Source organism: Blennius ocellaris, assembly GCF_963422515.1.
Source record: "Blennius ocellaris genome assembly, chromosome: 19".
NCBI classification, from domain to species: Eukaryota; Metazoa; Chordata; class Actinopteri; order Blenniiformes; family Blenniidae; genus Blennius; species Blennius ocellaris.
Genome location: NC_137668.1, coordinates 5,915,745 through 5,931,756, shown reverse-complemented (window position 1 = coordinate 5,931,756; position 16,012 = coordinate 5,915,745). Strand labels below are relative to the sequence as shown.

Sequence of the window (16,012 nt, the reverse complement as noted above, 5' to 3'; positions counted from 1 at the left end):
AATCATTTCACCCCAACAACCTGGCTCTGTTAATCTATGGATTGATATACTACAAAGGTCGTCGTCTTTAAAGTGCCAGTTCACCCAAATGACCCAAATGCTTGTGACCATTGAATGTATGTGTTTTTTTAGAACCATCTTCAATAGTTTTTCTTCCTTCACTCATGAAAGGATTGAAAGAAAAGATGCTATTACTGTATTTTCCAGCCATGGACAACATGACAGTTACTTTACAGTTAATTTTCACGTTACCAGCTTACAGTTTCTACTGGAACAACTTTTTTCCCCAGCAAGTAACTATGATGCTGATCCGGCATTTTGCAGTCAACAAGAAGTTAGCATGGCTTAAACTGGCAGAAATTTAAGTTAGAAGCATGTTTTCAGCACTTTTTCCATGTGTTACTTAACTATTGGCTGCACTTTACAATTCCATTTTTTAAAAGGATTTATGTAGCACCAAGTACAACACAATCGTCTCAAAACACTTAATTTTTCCTCAGGAAGACACAAGTCTTCTCCTTGAGCTTCATCCTTTCATATGAAGAGGACATCCATTAAAGCATCTATTGAAACCACCGCCTGCTGTTTCTTGCGTTGTGCGTGTTCACATGTTCACTGCATTAATAACAAAAAAAAACCTTTTGTTTTTCTCTTCCCTCCAGAGATGGCAAGCGGGGTCTGGCTTCTCCTCTTCGTCCTCTGCCGGTCGGTGTGGCCGGCGCAGGAGGACGGCAGCAACCAGCTCGTCGTGGAGTTCACCTCCGAGACCCCCATTAACAACGTGGTCCAGGACCCGCAGACCGGCCGCATCTACCTGGGAGCTGTCAACACCATCTTTCAGCTGGGGCAGGACCTCCGCCAGCAGGCCCGGGCCGAGACGGGCCCCCGAGAAGATGCCCGGACCTGCACGCCCCCGGCTTCAGCCTGCTATGACACCACGCTCATGCCCAACCTCAACAAGCTTCTGCTGGTTCACCCGTCTAACGGCTCCCTGATAGCGTGCGGCAGTCGCTACCGGGGCATCTGCTCCCTCCTCAACCTCTCCAATGTGGAGCAGCAGCTGTATTACAGTGACAATAAAGGCCAGAGGACGTATGTGGCAAGCATCGAGGACAATGTCAACGTGGTGGGGGTCATGTCCAGCCGCTCAATAGGTTCACACACATTCAGTGTGTTTCTGGTTGGGAAGGGCTACGGAAGCCTGGACAGTCAAAATCTCATCAGCACACGGATCATTGAGGACTTCCAGGACTGGATTGTGTTTGAGAGCATCACTGAGGCACCCACGCTACAGACGACGGGGTTCATTTCCCAGTACTTTCACGACTTCCGGCATGCCTTCAAAGAAGATGGTTACATTTATTTCCTCTTCTCTCGGACTCTTAGCCGTATGGATGAAGAAAAGTTGACCTTTATCCTTCGTCTTTGTGAGGGCGACCACCACTACTTCTCCCACACGGAGCTGCAGTTAAATTGCGGTCCTAATAACCAATTCAACAAAGTCCAAGCTGCGCACGTGGCTTCTCCAGGAAAAGAGCTGGCACGAGCCATGTCTGAGTCGGGGATGTATGGGAAGGTGGGGTCATGGAGTAAAGTTCTGTTCATGGTGGCGAGCCCACAGGACCACGACGACGTCTCTGCTCTCTGCATGTACCCACTCGACTTGATCAATGAGCGTCTGGCGGATATCATCAATGCGTGCTACGGAAACTCCGGGATGATTTCCGGGACACCTGCTGTGTACATCCCCTACTCACCCAAAAGAGAAGAATTCTGCACATCAATACGGATGGTATGTGTTTTGGCCCGACAGTTAAGTGAACTTTAAAAGAGTCTCTTTGAACTGAAAGGGAGAAGGTGACATATGCTTCAAAGAAGTCCCTTTGGTACGTTCAATGATGCGCAGATGTGGCACAGTTTACTTTGGTGTCACATTGTTTACTTTCTTTGGCAGGTCCTTTGTTTTCTTTCATCTAAATCTTGTTCCGTCAAGCACATTTTTCCTCCTCGTTTTTTTCCTCAATTCCCCTCAGCTCATTTAGAATACCGTGGCAAGAAGAAGTATGTGAACCCTTTGAATCAGCCATAAAACTGAATTTGATCTGTCTATCTTAAGTAACAAGTATAGTCAAACATGATTTCTTTGATCAATTGTAAGCTATGTTTTTAATGAGCAAAAAATAAGCATACCTTTTGTTATTGATCCACCCAGCCATCTGTTATATATGTGCTTTATGCATTGGATGCCATTTAGAGCGTGAGAGTGCAGGTTACTGCATAACTGTTGCGGCTTTCCATTATGCATATTTCAATACTTGGAATGATGTCACTTTCTCAGAAAACCTTTGTTGTAGCATCAGATTCACAAAATTGCCAGTCAGTAAAGTGTAGGGATCTGTTCAGTCCAGCTATTGGTGTTTTTTGGTCATAATTTGAAGAAAAAAAATAATGCGTCTTGAATGCTCAGGGAGTTATAATGAAATCTAGAGCGACAGCAGTTGCCCTCAGCATGGACTGACATCTACGGCAGAATAGACTCAAAAGAGGGAAATCCACCTCCGGGTGGAGACCAGGCCTGAACTGTATAGAAAGCTGTTCATTACTCTGACAACGTGGTTAAGCTGAAGCGTTTCTGTACCGAAATCTAATTCCACACATCTCCTGAAGGTTGTGCAGGTCTGGTCAGCAACTATTGGAAGTGTTTGGTTGAGTTTTGCTGCTTGAGGAGGTTCAAGCAGTTGCAGAATTGATGCAATTCTTCTCGCAGCACTGAATTTTTGATGGGTGTGTTCATTAGAAACATGGACCATTTGACTGTTTGAATGTTTTTGGTCAGATCATATTTCATCAAGACTTACAAGAAAAGCAAAAAAAAAAAATCTCTAATGCTTCCCAATCTCACACACTTTTTTTTTTCTTGTGGCACAAATCATTGTCACTCATAAGTAAAATAGCACATTGCCTTATTTATTTGATTATAGCTCATTGTCTAATTGGCAGTTCAATTTCTCATGAAGCAATGCAGAACATACATTGATCACTTCCAGCTCATGAGGGCTAATTTAAGCTCTTTGCTCCAAACTAGCTAATAATAATAATTGCATCTGCCATTTGGATACAATCCTCACAAGAACTATGGTGTAAATTATCATTATTCATGTTATTTATACCTGCTTATGAAATACCATTGTAAATAGCTGTAAATGAGTGATGAGAAAAAAAGTAAACCTGCGGATGTCTAACAGTCACTGCGTAGTAGAACTCATTCTTTGTTCTATCTTTCCCCTTTCACAGCAAGGCAACATTATCAAGTGTGGTGCAGACTTTCTGCCTTCCCCTTTGGCCAGCGAGCCAACATTCGCCTTAACCGCAGAGGCAGTGTTGACCAGGCCGGGCCTTCTCACTGCCGTGGCCGTCGCTGTGGAGGAAGATCACACCGTCGCTTTCTTGGGGAACAATCAAGGAGAGGTTGTCAAGGTGAAGTCGTCTCTTCATGCTTCATAATCTGATCAGATTCCTCCTTTTCCCGTGCCGGAGTGACGTCATCTGGACTAGAATTTATTTATCTTTTAATCCTTTTTGCCCAGGTGCACCTGACTGCAGATCCAGATGTGTACAGCGAGGTTCCCGGTGACACCACCGGAGACCAGGTCAACAAGAACCTTTTCTTCGACCTCAGTCACAGCCACCTCTATGTGACCACAGAGAAAAAGGTGCGTATGTCAGGATTATGACAGCATCATGCATCAGGCACAGTACGTCTGCACAGTGCTGGGTGGAGGTCGCCACGCTTATTGCAGCTCTCCGAACGAATCACTGTAACCCACCTATGAGAGAAATATGTGTTTTAATCAGTAGAAAGGAGGCTCTTGGTGTGGTGGCACGCCTGTATCCTCATGGTGTCGATGGCTGCTTTGAATAAAACAGAAGTCGTGGCGTTTAAAGTGGTTTCTAATCTTAATCGGGTTCATTATTGTTTATTATTATTTCAGCTGAGAGACAGAGGAGGAAAGTTCAGCTGTTCACTGTCCACGTCTGTCTAGTTTTTCTCACAAAGTCGATATATTTTCTGCATTAAAAGAAGCAGTTGAGGTTGCTTTTGTAAAAATACCGAGTAACCTTCTGTAAGCGTGTCATACCGGGAATATGTTTTGTTGTGATAAATGTTTTTCATGCTACTGTGTACCCTCGCTGTACATTGGATAACTGTCTCTGTATAGGGACGTTGTTTCAAACGAACTAGTACGTTTGATGTGTTGTAGAAGTAAAGTACTTGTGCAAAGTCGTGCAGCATATTAATATTGACCGTCATTGAGCTAAACAAGCAAACTAATGTACAGCTGTGTAGTTGACTCTGCTCACATGGTATCATATTTTATATGGCTTATACATATGGCTGGACTGTTTGTGGCCTGATAAGACTGAACTGCGGCGCAGTTTTATTGGACTTCGATCACATTGGGCTAACGGAGGCTAATGGAGGCTAATGGAGGCTAACGGAGGCTAGCGGAGCGGGTTCTACATGAAGTGTTGTGAAACTGTGTGGAATGGAAAGCGTGTTTTGCTCTGCTGTGTTTCTGTCGTCGACAGCAGAAAAGGAACAAGGACTATCTGATAAACAGAGGAAGTGTGAAATCGTTCATGTTTGAAGGAAACGGTTCAAGATAGTGTCTCCAAGCAGGCTTTTTTAGTGTCGCAACAGCTTTTAACACAATTTCCAAAAAAAAAAAGTGAGAAACACATTGGGGCCCCACACTCTTACGCCATATTTCATTTTATGGTACATTTAGTTGATTGCCAGATTATTTTCATTGTTAGTTGTTGTTTTTGAAAGCTGTGGGATCAGTACAGGCCAAGGATACCAAACTTTCAGTTCCAGCCCAGATTGATCTTAAAGTGAGCCAGAATAGCAAAGTGATTTTAGAGAAACCTGTAATTAACAACATGTGTCAATGTTTCCTTTCGCTTTCGTCCAAACACGTGTCGGTGTATATCGGAAAAGTAAACATCTATCTTGATGTTTTAACGGAACATTAACACATAGAACTAATTGAATAATAAAAAAGAACACGTTCAAAATTATACCAGCAGTTAATTAAATTTAAAAATTACAGTTTCTAGTGAGGTTTTTTTTTGTAAATGTTCCGCTTTGCAGTGTCGTGTTGCCTTGTGTCTGATGCCTCTGTTCACAGTGCCGCTCCTTCTTGTGTTAGATGCTCGACATCGTCAGCAACTGTTTCATAAATGTTTTTTGCGCAAAGACTTTTGTACGAATCTTATTCAGTCTTTAACAAAACTAAGCGGCTTTACAAGCTGTACTTGTAAATGCTTCCTCTTTCGTACATGTTTCATGCCGTAATACTCCAGATCACCAAGCTGCCAGTGCAGACGTGCCTCCAAAAGAAAGACTGCCAATCATGCGTGGAACTGAGGGACCCTTACTGTGGCTGGTGTGTCCTGGAGGGCAGGTGAGCTTCTTATTCTCACACACACACACACACACACACACACACACAAACCAACACGCGTACAGATACTTGTGTTTATATTCCATCTCCAAAAAATAGATTTTGAGCTTATTTGCTTTCCTGTTGCTTTCGGAGCCTTTAATCCCTTTGATTCCACAGTAATATGCAATGCGACGTCATGTGACATGTTGCTGTTTGCACATTATCAGACCAGGGCTTCTTGTGTTGAATTTTTCTTTCTGTGTTTCATCAATCAATAACAACAAAAACATGTTTGACTGTAATTTACGATGCGATTTTACAACACTATGGATTTCTTGTCACTGTTTCACTGCATGATGGATGTTGGTAATCATTCCAATCATAATAATCAAGTGAAACTGTGCCATGATTGATTCACAATCAATTCTTGATTTATTATAAAAGCTATAAAAGTAACTGCTATGGTAAGGTTGTGTTTTGTTTTGCCCACATTTATTCTGAAACTATAATAATTATCCTGAACGTTGGACGTTTTATGTTGTTGAATACTGGCTATAATGTTATGGTATTGTTATTATGAAGGTGTGTGAGAAAATGTTCGTCAAATATTCCCCATATGTTGGTAAACTTGTTCTTTAATAATATGCAAACCAGCTGCCTGTTTTGTTTTGTTTATTGGACGCTGACAGTGTGCATACAAAATGCTTTTATTGATGTTTCAATAAATCATCTGATACATAGGAATGAATGGTGCCTTAATTTTAGACAAGCTTGCTTGTTTCTGGACGCTTTTTGAAGAAATTGTTACTTATTCTAAGCTATTTCTGGCTCATTATTATTCTCGAATTGAAGGATAAATTCTTAAATCAAGAAACAAATGGTTTGGTTCGAAGAGAGCTTGTCCTATTTTGAGCTTAATTTACTAAATTAAACTCTTTATTACGTTCTTAAATTAAGTAAAAATTCTTAAAGTCAGCTTAATCAAGCAAGAAGAACCCTCATTTTAAGTAAATATTTCTAACAGGTTTTTTCTTTGCTTGTTATGAGCCAACCTTGCGATATTTGTTCTAGTTTTAAGCCTACAGTCCTAAAGTGGTGAGATTATTGTGCGAGTTTTAAGAATTCTTGACAATTAAAATTTGCTTACCCTATTGGCAGATTTTTTTTTGCTCAAAACAAGAACATTTGACAAAATTGACCTGTTTCTAGTAGGGCTGTTTTTTGCAGTGTCTTAGAATTAGTGAGCAGTGATTTCACTTTAATGTTGTTTCTAACTATACATAAATTATTATTAAAAAAAAAAAAATGAACATGCCTTTTTGAAGTCACCTGGGAAAACATCCAGATCGGTTTGAGAGCTGTGGAGCAGAGGCTCATGGGAGTTGTCCACTCTTCATGTGAAGGTGTAGCAGGAGGTCTGAGTGCCGTCGGGCAGAGGAGAACAACGGCTGGTTGTGGAGCCCCGGGCAGCAGTGTGTCCACATCGCTTCCTTCAATCCCCCCAACCTCTCCTGCAAAAAGACTGACAAGGTACTTGTCCTCTGCTTTTCATTCTGTTCTAGTGACTCACCTCACATCTGCATCGCACAACTACGCTTCTTAGCCTGAGTATTAAACTGTTTAGGTTTTGAACCAGAGACCCCGAGCTCTGGGTGCTTTGCATTGATCCATCAGGGAGGAAACTCCAAACTGTCTTATTAACTCGCCTGCTTGATTTTGCTCACAACCTGAAGATGGAGCACTTCGACTCGCCCAATTTCTTTTCCCTCCACTTTCAGTCACAACCTTTCTGACTCACTGCTGAATTTCCATCCACTGCACATCTTTTCCTGTCAGACAGTCTCTCGCGTTTCAGACTCAAATACAAAGTGAATATAAGGGAAAAGCTGTTTTTATACACCATTTGTTTCACTGTTGAAAGTTTTTATACATTAGATGTGTTACTATTGCTGTGAGGGTGAGTCAGTGTATGTACGGATGGAGAACAGACATGTGGATCTCTATCACTGACAACGATTCGATACGAATCTCTATAAGATGTGATACGATGCACCCCTGTTCCCAATTCCATACGATTTGATATGAATTTAATGGAGATTCAGTTCTGCACAATGCGATACGATGTGACTTGGTGCGATACGATACGATTCAACGTGATGCAAAGAAACTATACCAAAATTGGAACTGGAAAATAAAAATCTGCAGTTCCGTGTGGTACTAGAGGCCGAGGATTTGTTCTTTATTCAAACCTCGTAAGCAGCACATTTAACAGAAAGCTCACATTTTGCTTAGAATCGAGTAGAAGCATGCTTCATTTTATGCTTCTTCTTTTTGTTCCTCTTAAAAAGCACAAGAAAAGAAACAGCATTGGGATTTGGGACCAGATTCAACACAAGGAACAGGAATCGGTTCCTCACATTGGGAACGAGTTTTATCACACTGTCACAACGTAAACAGTAAACAATAAGACAACAACGACAATCACTATCAATGAGGAACTTAATGGCACTTTAGTGCAACGTTCATATCCCTTCTGCCAGACTGATACTAAACTAAGATTGCAAATATAAATAACACAAATAATAACAACCTTTTACAATTATGGTCGGTCTTTCACAACTGTTATTAAACTATTATTTGACAGTAGCGGCCGCTGTAAACAGACCGACTCACTGAGTCACATTCAATGTAAATAACACAAAAAATATATTAATAAAAAACAAAATACACTTTTGAAATAAGATATGCCTGTAAATGCCACTCCCACTGCAAACACCTCACCTGCTGGTTTAATTCATGTGGCTTTTTTTTTTTTTCCCAGTTATTTATTCCAGGATTATTAGTTAGTCCACAAGCAAGAAAGCAGATTTCACGGATGCAGGCAGTGAACGATGTTTCTCCATTTCAGCAGTAAATTCCGCGACGCACAGTGGAGGCATCGACACGCTCGTGTTGCGTACGTTTCTATGTAGATAGTGATTCATATCTATTAATCGCCACTGTGTTCTGAGTAAGAAGTTACTGAGTTCCGAGAAGACTGGAACAGTTTGATAAGATGATCGTGAAAGATTTCTTGAGCTTCTCCCCCCATCAGCATAACATAGCCATCAAGGAAGAATGCTCTCTCAGAGTCGTACTTACAAACACAAAGAAATCAACCTATCAATTACTTTTTTTTGATTTAGAATTTATGATATGTACATGTTTTTTTCATGTTAAATCACACAAGACCAGATGTTTTTTTTTCCCTATTCTTTAACAAAACAATTAACTTAGCGATGATATTCAATTTGTTTTAGATACACCTGCAGTTTCTCAGCTCTAACATCAGCTATACTAAACATGTTTAGATATTGTGCATCAATCAGAGAATTTACCTCAACCGTGTAAAAACAAGGGAAATATCGTGGCGCAATCACACGTAACAGTGGAGCCTTTGCTATGATAATCATGTTGATATGATACTGGGCCATTTTCATGTGCTCCAATCCAGCTCCTACTACATATATTCAACACAAATCCCAGATTTAATGTTGCCTAATTCCCATAAATAGTGTGCCACATATATGGATGGTATGTAAATATCAAAGCATGGGATTTTTGAGCACGAAAGGAAATGGAATCAGTTTCAAAATGTTGATGGCGACCAAATCAAATGTGACATTGGTTTCAGTAAAAATCACACTCTTGTATCTCTCCTTGATTTCCCCCACTGCACAGGTAAACATCAACATCCTCCCCCTTCCAACGATCGGGACGTCTGAGCGGCTCCACTGCCACATCGGGACGTTCCGGAGCCACGGCGTTATGTCGGACTCCACTCACCTCTCCTGTGACCTGCCCCAACCTTCACACGTACCGCTGACACCTGAGCACAAAGGTGCGCTCTGTCTAACTCACCTGCCCTCTTGTCGTCCTCTTTCAAGCCACGCATGAAGGGTTTTCTGCTTCAAAGGATTTGGATTATGTGCCAGACGAACTGGCACATGGCTGAAAAAAGAGCTCTCGCTTTATCATGTTGATTGTTTTGCTGAATTGTTTAATGTGGTTGTTCCACTGACAGTTTGACGACATAAAGTTAGAATGTGGATCTCGTTTGTTTAAATGTAATGGGGGAAAAAAATCTTCAGTTTAGTTTGTGTCGTTTGCAACCTTCCACATTTATGTATGTATTTATTTTACTTCGTTAATAGCGTGAACATAGTATCTGCACCTACAGCAGAGAAGATATTTCCTCACAAACACATTCACTTTGTGTGTGTGTGTGTGTGTGTGTGTGTGTGTGTGTGTGTGTGTGTGTGTGTGTGTGTGTGTGTGTGTGTGTGTGTGTGTGTGTGTGTGTGTGTGTGTGTGTGTGTGTGTGTGTGTGTGTGTGTGTGTGGTACAGACAGCTACGTAAACATTGAAGTCATCAGGCGAAGATGTGTGTCAGTGGTTTACCATCTCGCCTTCTAGTCATCAAAATATAGAGGAACATTAAGATGCCATCACTGTCGACGTGAATGAAATACCATGAAATTGTGTTTGCAGTCGGACGGCAGCAGCAGAACAGTCATGGGCAAAGAAAGTCGACACCAAATATGAAAAGTAACAACAAATATGTGGTCGGCTCCGGTAAATGTCACACAGTTTTGGGGGTAGGGAGCGAGGAGCCGGCGAGCCGTGATCCACATAACATCTCCTGCAGCTACATCATTAAAGTACCAAGTGCAGTTAGTGACCCCCATTGTTACGCACCAGAAGAATTAGACGCTGGAGTGCAATAATCAACATGCTGAAAGGTGTTAAAAGAAGAAATGCAAGATTGTGAGTGACTTTGACAGGAAGCATACTGGAAGTACTGGGAGCTCATGATGTCATCAGTCCACCACTAAAAGCCTCTGGCAAAGACTCCTACAGCGGGAATGAAAGCATTACAGATGGAACCAAGGCTCAATGAATGAATGAAGACAGTGTGGATTGATGAATGATACTTTCCGGTATATATTTGTTTCTCTGATGCCAATAAGCTACTTCAGATTGACGAGGCTTCCCTTATTCCAGTTTTCCATGTTGATGTTGCTGACAAAGCCCCCAATAGCAGCTGTGGTTCACAACTTAGAAGACTGAAAAACAGACGGACTGCTAACATGTTGTTGCCGGAGCCTTCAGGCCACAGGACCCTTCAGAGATCTTTATATTACAGTGCTACATTTGTACAAATGGTTTTAAATGTTGCAGGTGGTTCGTTGTTGTTGTTTTCTCTTCCTGTTCACGAAACTCGTATCCTCTTCAAAACCTTTTAACTTCTTTTTTTTTTTTTTTTTTAAACCGGCTCTTCCCTTAGATTTCGTGGCCGTGGCGATCGAGGTATTTTTCAACGACAGCGTGCAGCTCGCCACGCGAGAGTTCAGGTTCTACAACTGTGCTGCCACAGCGAAGACGTCTGAAAACACACCGTGAGTCTGACTCCTCGTCTGTCAGGTCTGCTCTGTCACTGGGAGAAAATACACACTGACTCTGAACGCAACTGACGTCGCTGACGTAAACGTTTCGCCACACTTGATGAGAGATCAGCGCTCTGTCTGGAAATTGTGATTCGTGATAGTTTTGGATGCACCTCCTGCATTTCCTCTCCTCCTTTTATTACCAAGCCCAGGAAGTTGCCTCACTTTCCTTTTCATTAATCCCCAAAAAAAAGAAAGTCGATCTCGCCAGTTCTTTGCTGATGACTTCTTGTATTTCTGTGTTTCCAGGTGCCTGTCGTGCGTCGCCAGTTCGTGGCCTTGCCAGTGGAACACCGTGGATCTCACCTGCAGTGACGTGGACGACGGCGCCGTCGGCTCCCACGTCATCAAGCCCCGTCAGGTCAGGGATCGTTCACATGCAGGCCGGGGGACTCTTCCCTCTGCTCTGGTGGGACGTGCAGGTTCAGAGTCGCTGAAGACTGCAGACGAAGTTTTACTTAATCGTCAGCGCTTAAGCCACATCCCTCCTGAAGGTTAATAAGACGCACAAATCCCACTAACAGATATTGTCCGGTGGTAGATATCCACATACAAGTCCGGTTTCTGAGCGATCCACGTATGTGTCACCCCAGAGGAGCGCGTCTGTGAAGGGGTTGGACTGTTGGAAAAGCAAACTATTAAAAGCAGGAGGACTTTAAGTGTTTTCGATGTCGTTGCAGGGAGCAAAGTGTCCTCGGTTTGAGAGCCCCCATCCTGTGTGGATCCCCGTCGGCTACAAGACTCAGATCAGCTTCGTGGGCATCAATGTGGACCTTCACCAGGTGAGGTGCTTCATGGGAAGCTCGTCTGGGTTTCATATCAGGATCTCAGTGAGCAGAAGGGCTCATTTCTGGCTTTGCCCTGAGAAAGGAAAGAAGCCGGGCCGAGCTGTGTCGGGGAAAATGTGTTGTTTCTAAAAGAACGCAACACATTCCTTTGTTTTGTTTCCGTCCGGCTGTGCAGGGTCGTGTTTTCACCATCGGAACAGAGCTGATGAGAAATGTGAAGGAGGAGGTCAAGTCTGAGGACGGTCCGTTCTACACTTTCAGCGGCTTCAATGTGAGTGGCTTTTCTTTCAAACATCAATTTTAATTCTATCCAAGCCAGGTCGCCTTCAGAATGTGGTCTTAGTTATCAAAGTGGCACTTCTATAACCCTGAAGAGTAAAATATATCTACTGATCTGAGTACGGGAGGGAGTGGCAGCCCACACCGAGAGCTGAAGTGCCATTAATCACCGGATTATGTGTTCATAATTCATTCTCTACCAATTTCTTAGTTTTCCTACGACAAGTCACCAGAGACCAGTGTTCTTTTCTACGTGAAGGACAAGGAGTCTGGCAAGAAGCTGGACAGCTCGCTGAACGGTAATGTGGACATCTTGTTTAGAATTCCCTCTGTGCGAGCTGTGAGTCCCAGTGTGACGCCTTCTAGTACATTGAACCTTTAATCTCCAGTTCAAAATTAGTCAGAAAATTAATTGGTAACCATGTTAATCTACCAGGTTTTTGGCAGAAATGATGAGAGATCCTGAGGAATTGGCAGGAAATAATCGCACATTTTACATTACAGAGGGAACTTCCTGTCTTTGTCATAAAATGCATTTTATTTATTGAGGCTGAGAGATTTAAGCGTGAGCAGGGCAAATGTATTATTAATACTTACTTGTTGAGCACATTTTATACAACGTTGACTCAGCGTGCGTCACAGAAATGAGTAAATGATCAAAACAAGAATAAAATTCACGTCAAAAGATGAAGTCAACATCAAATGTAGTGAAATATTTGGAAACACATTCACGAAGTGAGATGGTGGCGGTGCAGAGAAACACACACACTCGGACACGACACACTATTGGCTGCTTTGAAATGACCTCTTGTCTTTCCACATGAGATCATGAGTTTGACGCAAAGCGTTGCTTCTCCCCACGCAGTCACTGTGTACAACTGCTCCGTGGGGAGGGAGGACTGCAGTCTCTGCAGGACCGCCGAACCCAAGTACAGGTGTGTGTGGTGCCGCAAGCAGAAGGCCTGTGTGTACGAGAGGCTGTGCGCCCAGCAGGGGTCCGGGGAGCCCAACGACGCCCAGTGCCCCAACCCCGAGATCACTGATGTGAGTAGCAACGGCATAATCCTCACTTCGTGTTTGTCTCTAGACTGAAACTGTGGTAATATTGGCACATAAATGTCACAGTCAAATTGCTTTTACTGTGTTTGGTTGTAGTCCTGTGGGTGAATTTGAATGTGTCGATTGTCTCGTGCACCTTTAGAGATATTCAAGGTCCCCAGAGGAGCAATCACTCAGTGTTTCACCCTCCGACTCTTCCTTTGAGGCTATACTGTATATTATTATACTGTAGATGGCTTTAACATTTTTGCTTTTCACTGACATGGATTGGCATTTATGTCTCGCTCGCAATAAATCTGAATAACTCAGTGACCTTGTCATGGAATGAAATGTTCAGTGTCTCAATGAGTTTATTTCCATTTAAATAGAAAGGCTAATTAGTAAATCATGATGGTATTAGTAGCTTTTAGCTCATATACTCTTTAGTACAACTCCATAGAGATGCCTGCATACCTTATTCAACATTTATGTATTTTAATTCTTTAAATTGCTCAATTTTCATCCTCACTTAATGCTCATTTTATCTGTTTAAATGGAGCCTCGGTGTATATGTTGTTGTGTATCATGTGTGGGTCAGTGGTACGCTCTGGGCTCAGGTCTGATGCATGTGGATGTGATTCGTACAGTATTATGTATGTATGTGAGTCAGAGGAGTAGCTGCTTCAACACAAGGTGCAAATCTCGTGTATTTTCTCACTGATCTAATACAACGACTGTCTCCGCCCCCTCCCACCCTGTATCCCTCTCCGTTCAGATCAGCCCTCGCTTCGGCCCCCTGGCGGGAGGCGTCTCCATCACCATCCGTGGCTCCGACCTCGGCATCCAGAAAGAAGACGTTAAAAGCGTCACGGTGGGCGGAGAGCCCTGCATCCATCAGGAGGACAAGTACTCCGTCTCCACCAGGTGATATCTGCACACAGGCACTACGAGCAGGAATCCCGCTGCTCGGAGGAAAACCCTTTATCGACACGTTTCAGACAAAGTCTGGTTTTGTGTACTTTGAAGACGTTTTATCTGTTGTGAGGAGTTCTTTTTTTTTATTTTAATTAGCTGATGAAACCACAGTATTGACCCGATAGTCTCCAGACGCAGCTTGATTTAGATACAGGGGCTTGTTTTAGAAGACGGAATGCCAAAAGGAGGAAGACTTATTCAGACAGTTTCTTCAGTCAACACAGAACAACATGAAACAAGTGACGACATTCCAAGTTAAAGGCTCACGTTCAAATTCCTTCTGCTGCGTCTTTTGAGACTGGTGAGTCTCTCACCTCTCAGACATTTGAACTGAACTTGAACCAGTGTGGACAAATAGAACACATTGAACAAAAGATAAACACAGTGGAGAGAAATCGGTACAAATCTACAAAGTAAATGAACAAATGACGAGATATGATGGGTTAAAAAGGAAATAGAGTAAAAAAGAGCCTCAATGAATGTCTTTTTTTACCTACTTTTTGTTAAATATCACACTTTTTAAAAATGCTTATATTATATGTATTATAATAGACGATCAGATTGTAACTTTTTGATTGTTTTATTTAAGAATTAATTTACCTGTTTAATAAAACAGTCGAGATGACTTAATTAGTGTTGGAAATTAACATGTGACCCCAAGGTGTGATCTCAGGGTAAATGTAATTGGGGAAAGTGAAAAACGAGTGCTAAACCTTCCCTCATGACAAAAAAGTGAAGTTTAACTTATCTACTGCAGTCTTTTTTTTAATTAAAAGTACAAGATATTGTCAAGATCCATTTTCTATCAATTTGATAACCTCCCCTTAGGGTTCTAAAATATTCCAATGGCTATTTTCCATTTCAATTTCGTGAGTAATTCATGAAATAATTAGCAAAAGGATAAATCAAATGAACTGCTTGGTAGACGAACATCACTAAGCTCTTTCCTGTGGTTGTGTTTAGTGTGGTGTGTGAGGTTGGCGCTGCCAGAGGGTCGCGCTGGGGGCGGGTGGAGGTGGAGGTCAGCGGTGGGAAGAGAGGGACCTCCAGCATGTACTTCACCTACAGGGTAAGGACGCACACTCTCACAATATATCTTTGTCTCCACAACTGGAAAAGGAAAATACCACTCGTCCCCTTACGTTGACCAGTTACCAGCATGTCCTTCATCACTACATCCTCCTCGCTGGCAGCTCCATCTTTAGCATAGTTGTTATCTCTCCGCCATACATGAACTTAGATTTCTCTCACTTTCTCAACAACCTCACCTCTGCCACCTCCAGTTCATCCCCCTGCCGTTTTGTCCACTGCTTCCATCTCTACACAATCAAACACAGCTGTCTTACAACTGCCTTTTAGATCAGGGGCGTCAAACTGATTTTAGTTGAGGGGCCACATCCACCTGATCTGACCTCTGGAGGCCCAACAAGTCAAACATCTCATATTAAACTGCAGATATGGACAAATGCAAAGTGTTTCCTTCTTTTGATTCTTTTGTAACTGCAACAATTTGCCATTCTTTTCTGAAATATACATATTAAAGGAAATCAGATATTATTTTTGCAAAAAAATAAATAAAACACTCACACAAAAAAACCCAATCAGCTGTATCTGGATATCGTATTTTTATTCAGGATTAAAACAATTTGTCATCATCTGGAAATTGTTTTGAGTTTACGTGTCTAATGTATCATTTCACATAAATTGGACACCTTTATTGTGAAAGGTGTTGCGTTGCGTGACCTCCACAGATGCATTAATGTCGGGGGTGAAATTCTGGTTTTGAATGTCATTTTTGCCGATCTAGTGTTTTTACAACAGCCTCTGTCAGTTTTCATATTTATACTTAAAAAAAATAAAATAAAAAATCACATGGCGGACCGGATTAGATCCTCTGGTGGGCCGGTTCTGGCCCCCGGGCCTCATGTTTGACACCCCTGATTTAGACGATCCCTCGTCTCCCTAACCGAGATCCTTCTATCACAAGACATGCCAT

At 42.3% G+C, this 16,012-nt stretch overlaps 1 protein-coding gene across 1 annotated transcript in view; it reads left to right on the top strand.

Annotated features, from left to right (window-relative positions):
• Nucleotides 1–664: 664 nt before the first annotated feature.
• The window catches only part of LOC308144318 (plexin-B2-like), a gene marked incomplete at its 5' end in the record, with an annotated part of 40,239 nt that continues 24,891 nt past the window's right edge, over nt 665–16,012 (top strand). Inside the window, 14 exon segments of the mRNA XM_080515408.1 lie at nt 665–1,792; nt 3,295–3,477; nt 3,588–3,713; nt 5,368–5,468; nt 6,854–6,980; nt 9,171–9,330; nt 10,777–10,888; nt 11,186–11,297; nt 11,617–11,718; nt 11,900–11,995; nt 12,215–12,302; nt 12,869–13,047; nt 13,817–13,965; nt 14,980–15,085. Coding sequence (XP_080371534.1) covers nt 665–1,792; nt 3,295–3,477; nt 3,588–3,713; nt 5,368–5,468; nt 6,854–6,980; nt 9,171–9,330; nt 10,777–10,888; nt 11,186–11,297; nt 11,617–11,718; nt 11,900–11,995; nt 12,215–12,302; nt 12,869–13,047; nt 13,817–13,965; nt 14,980–15,085 — 2,769 coding nt within the window.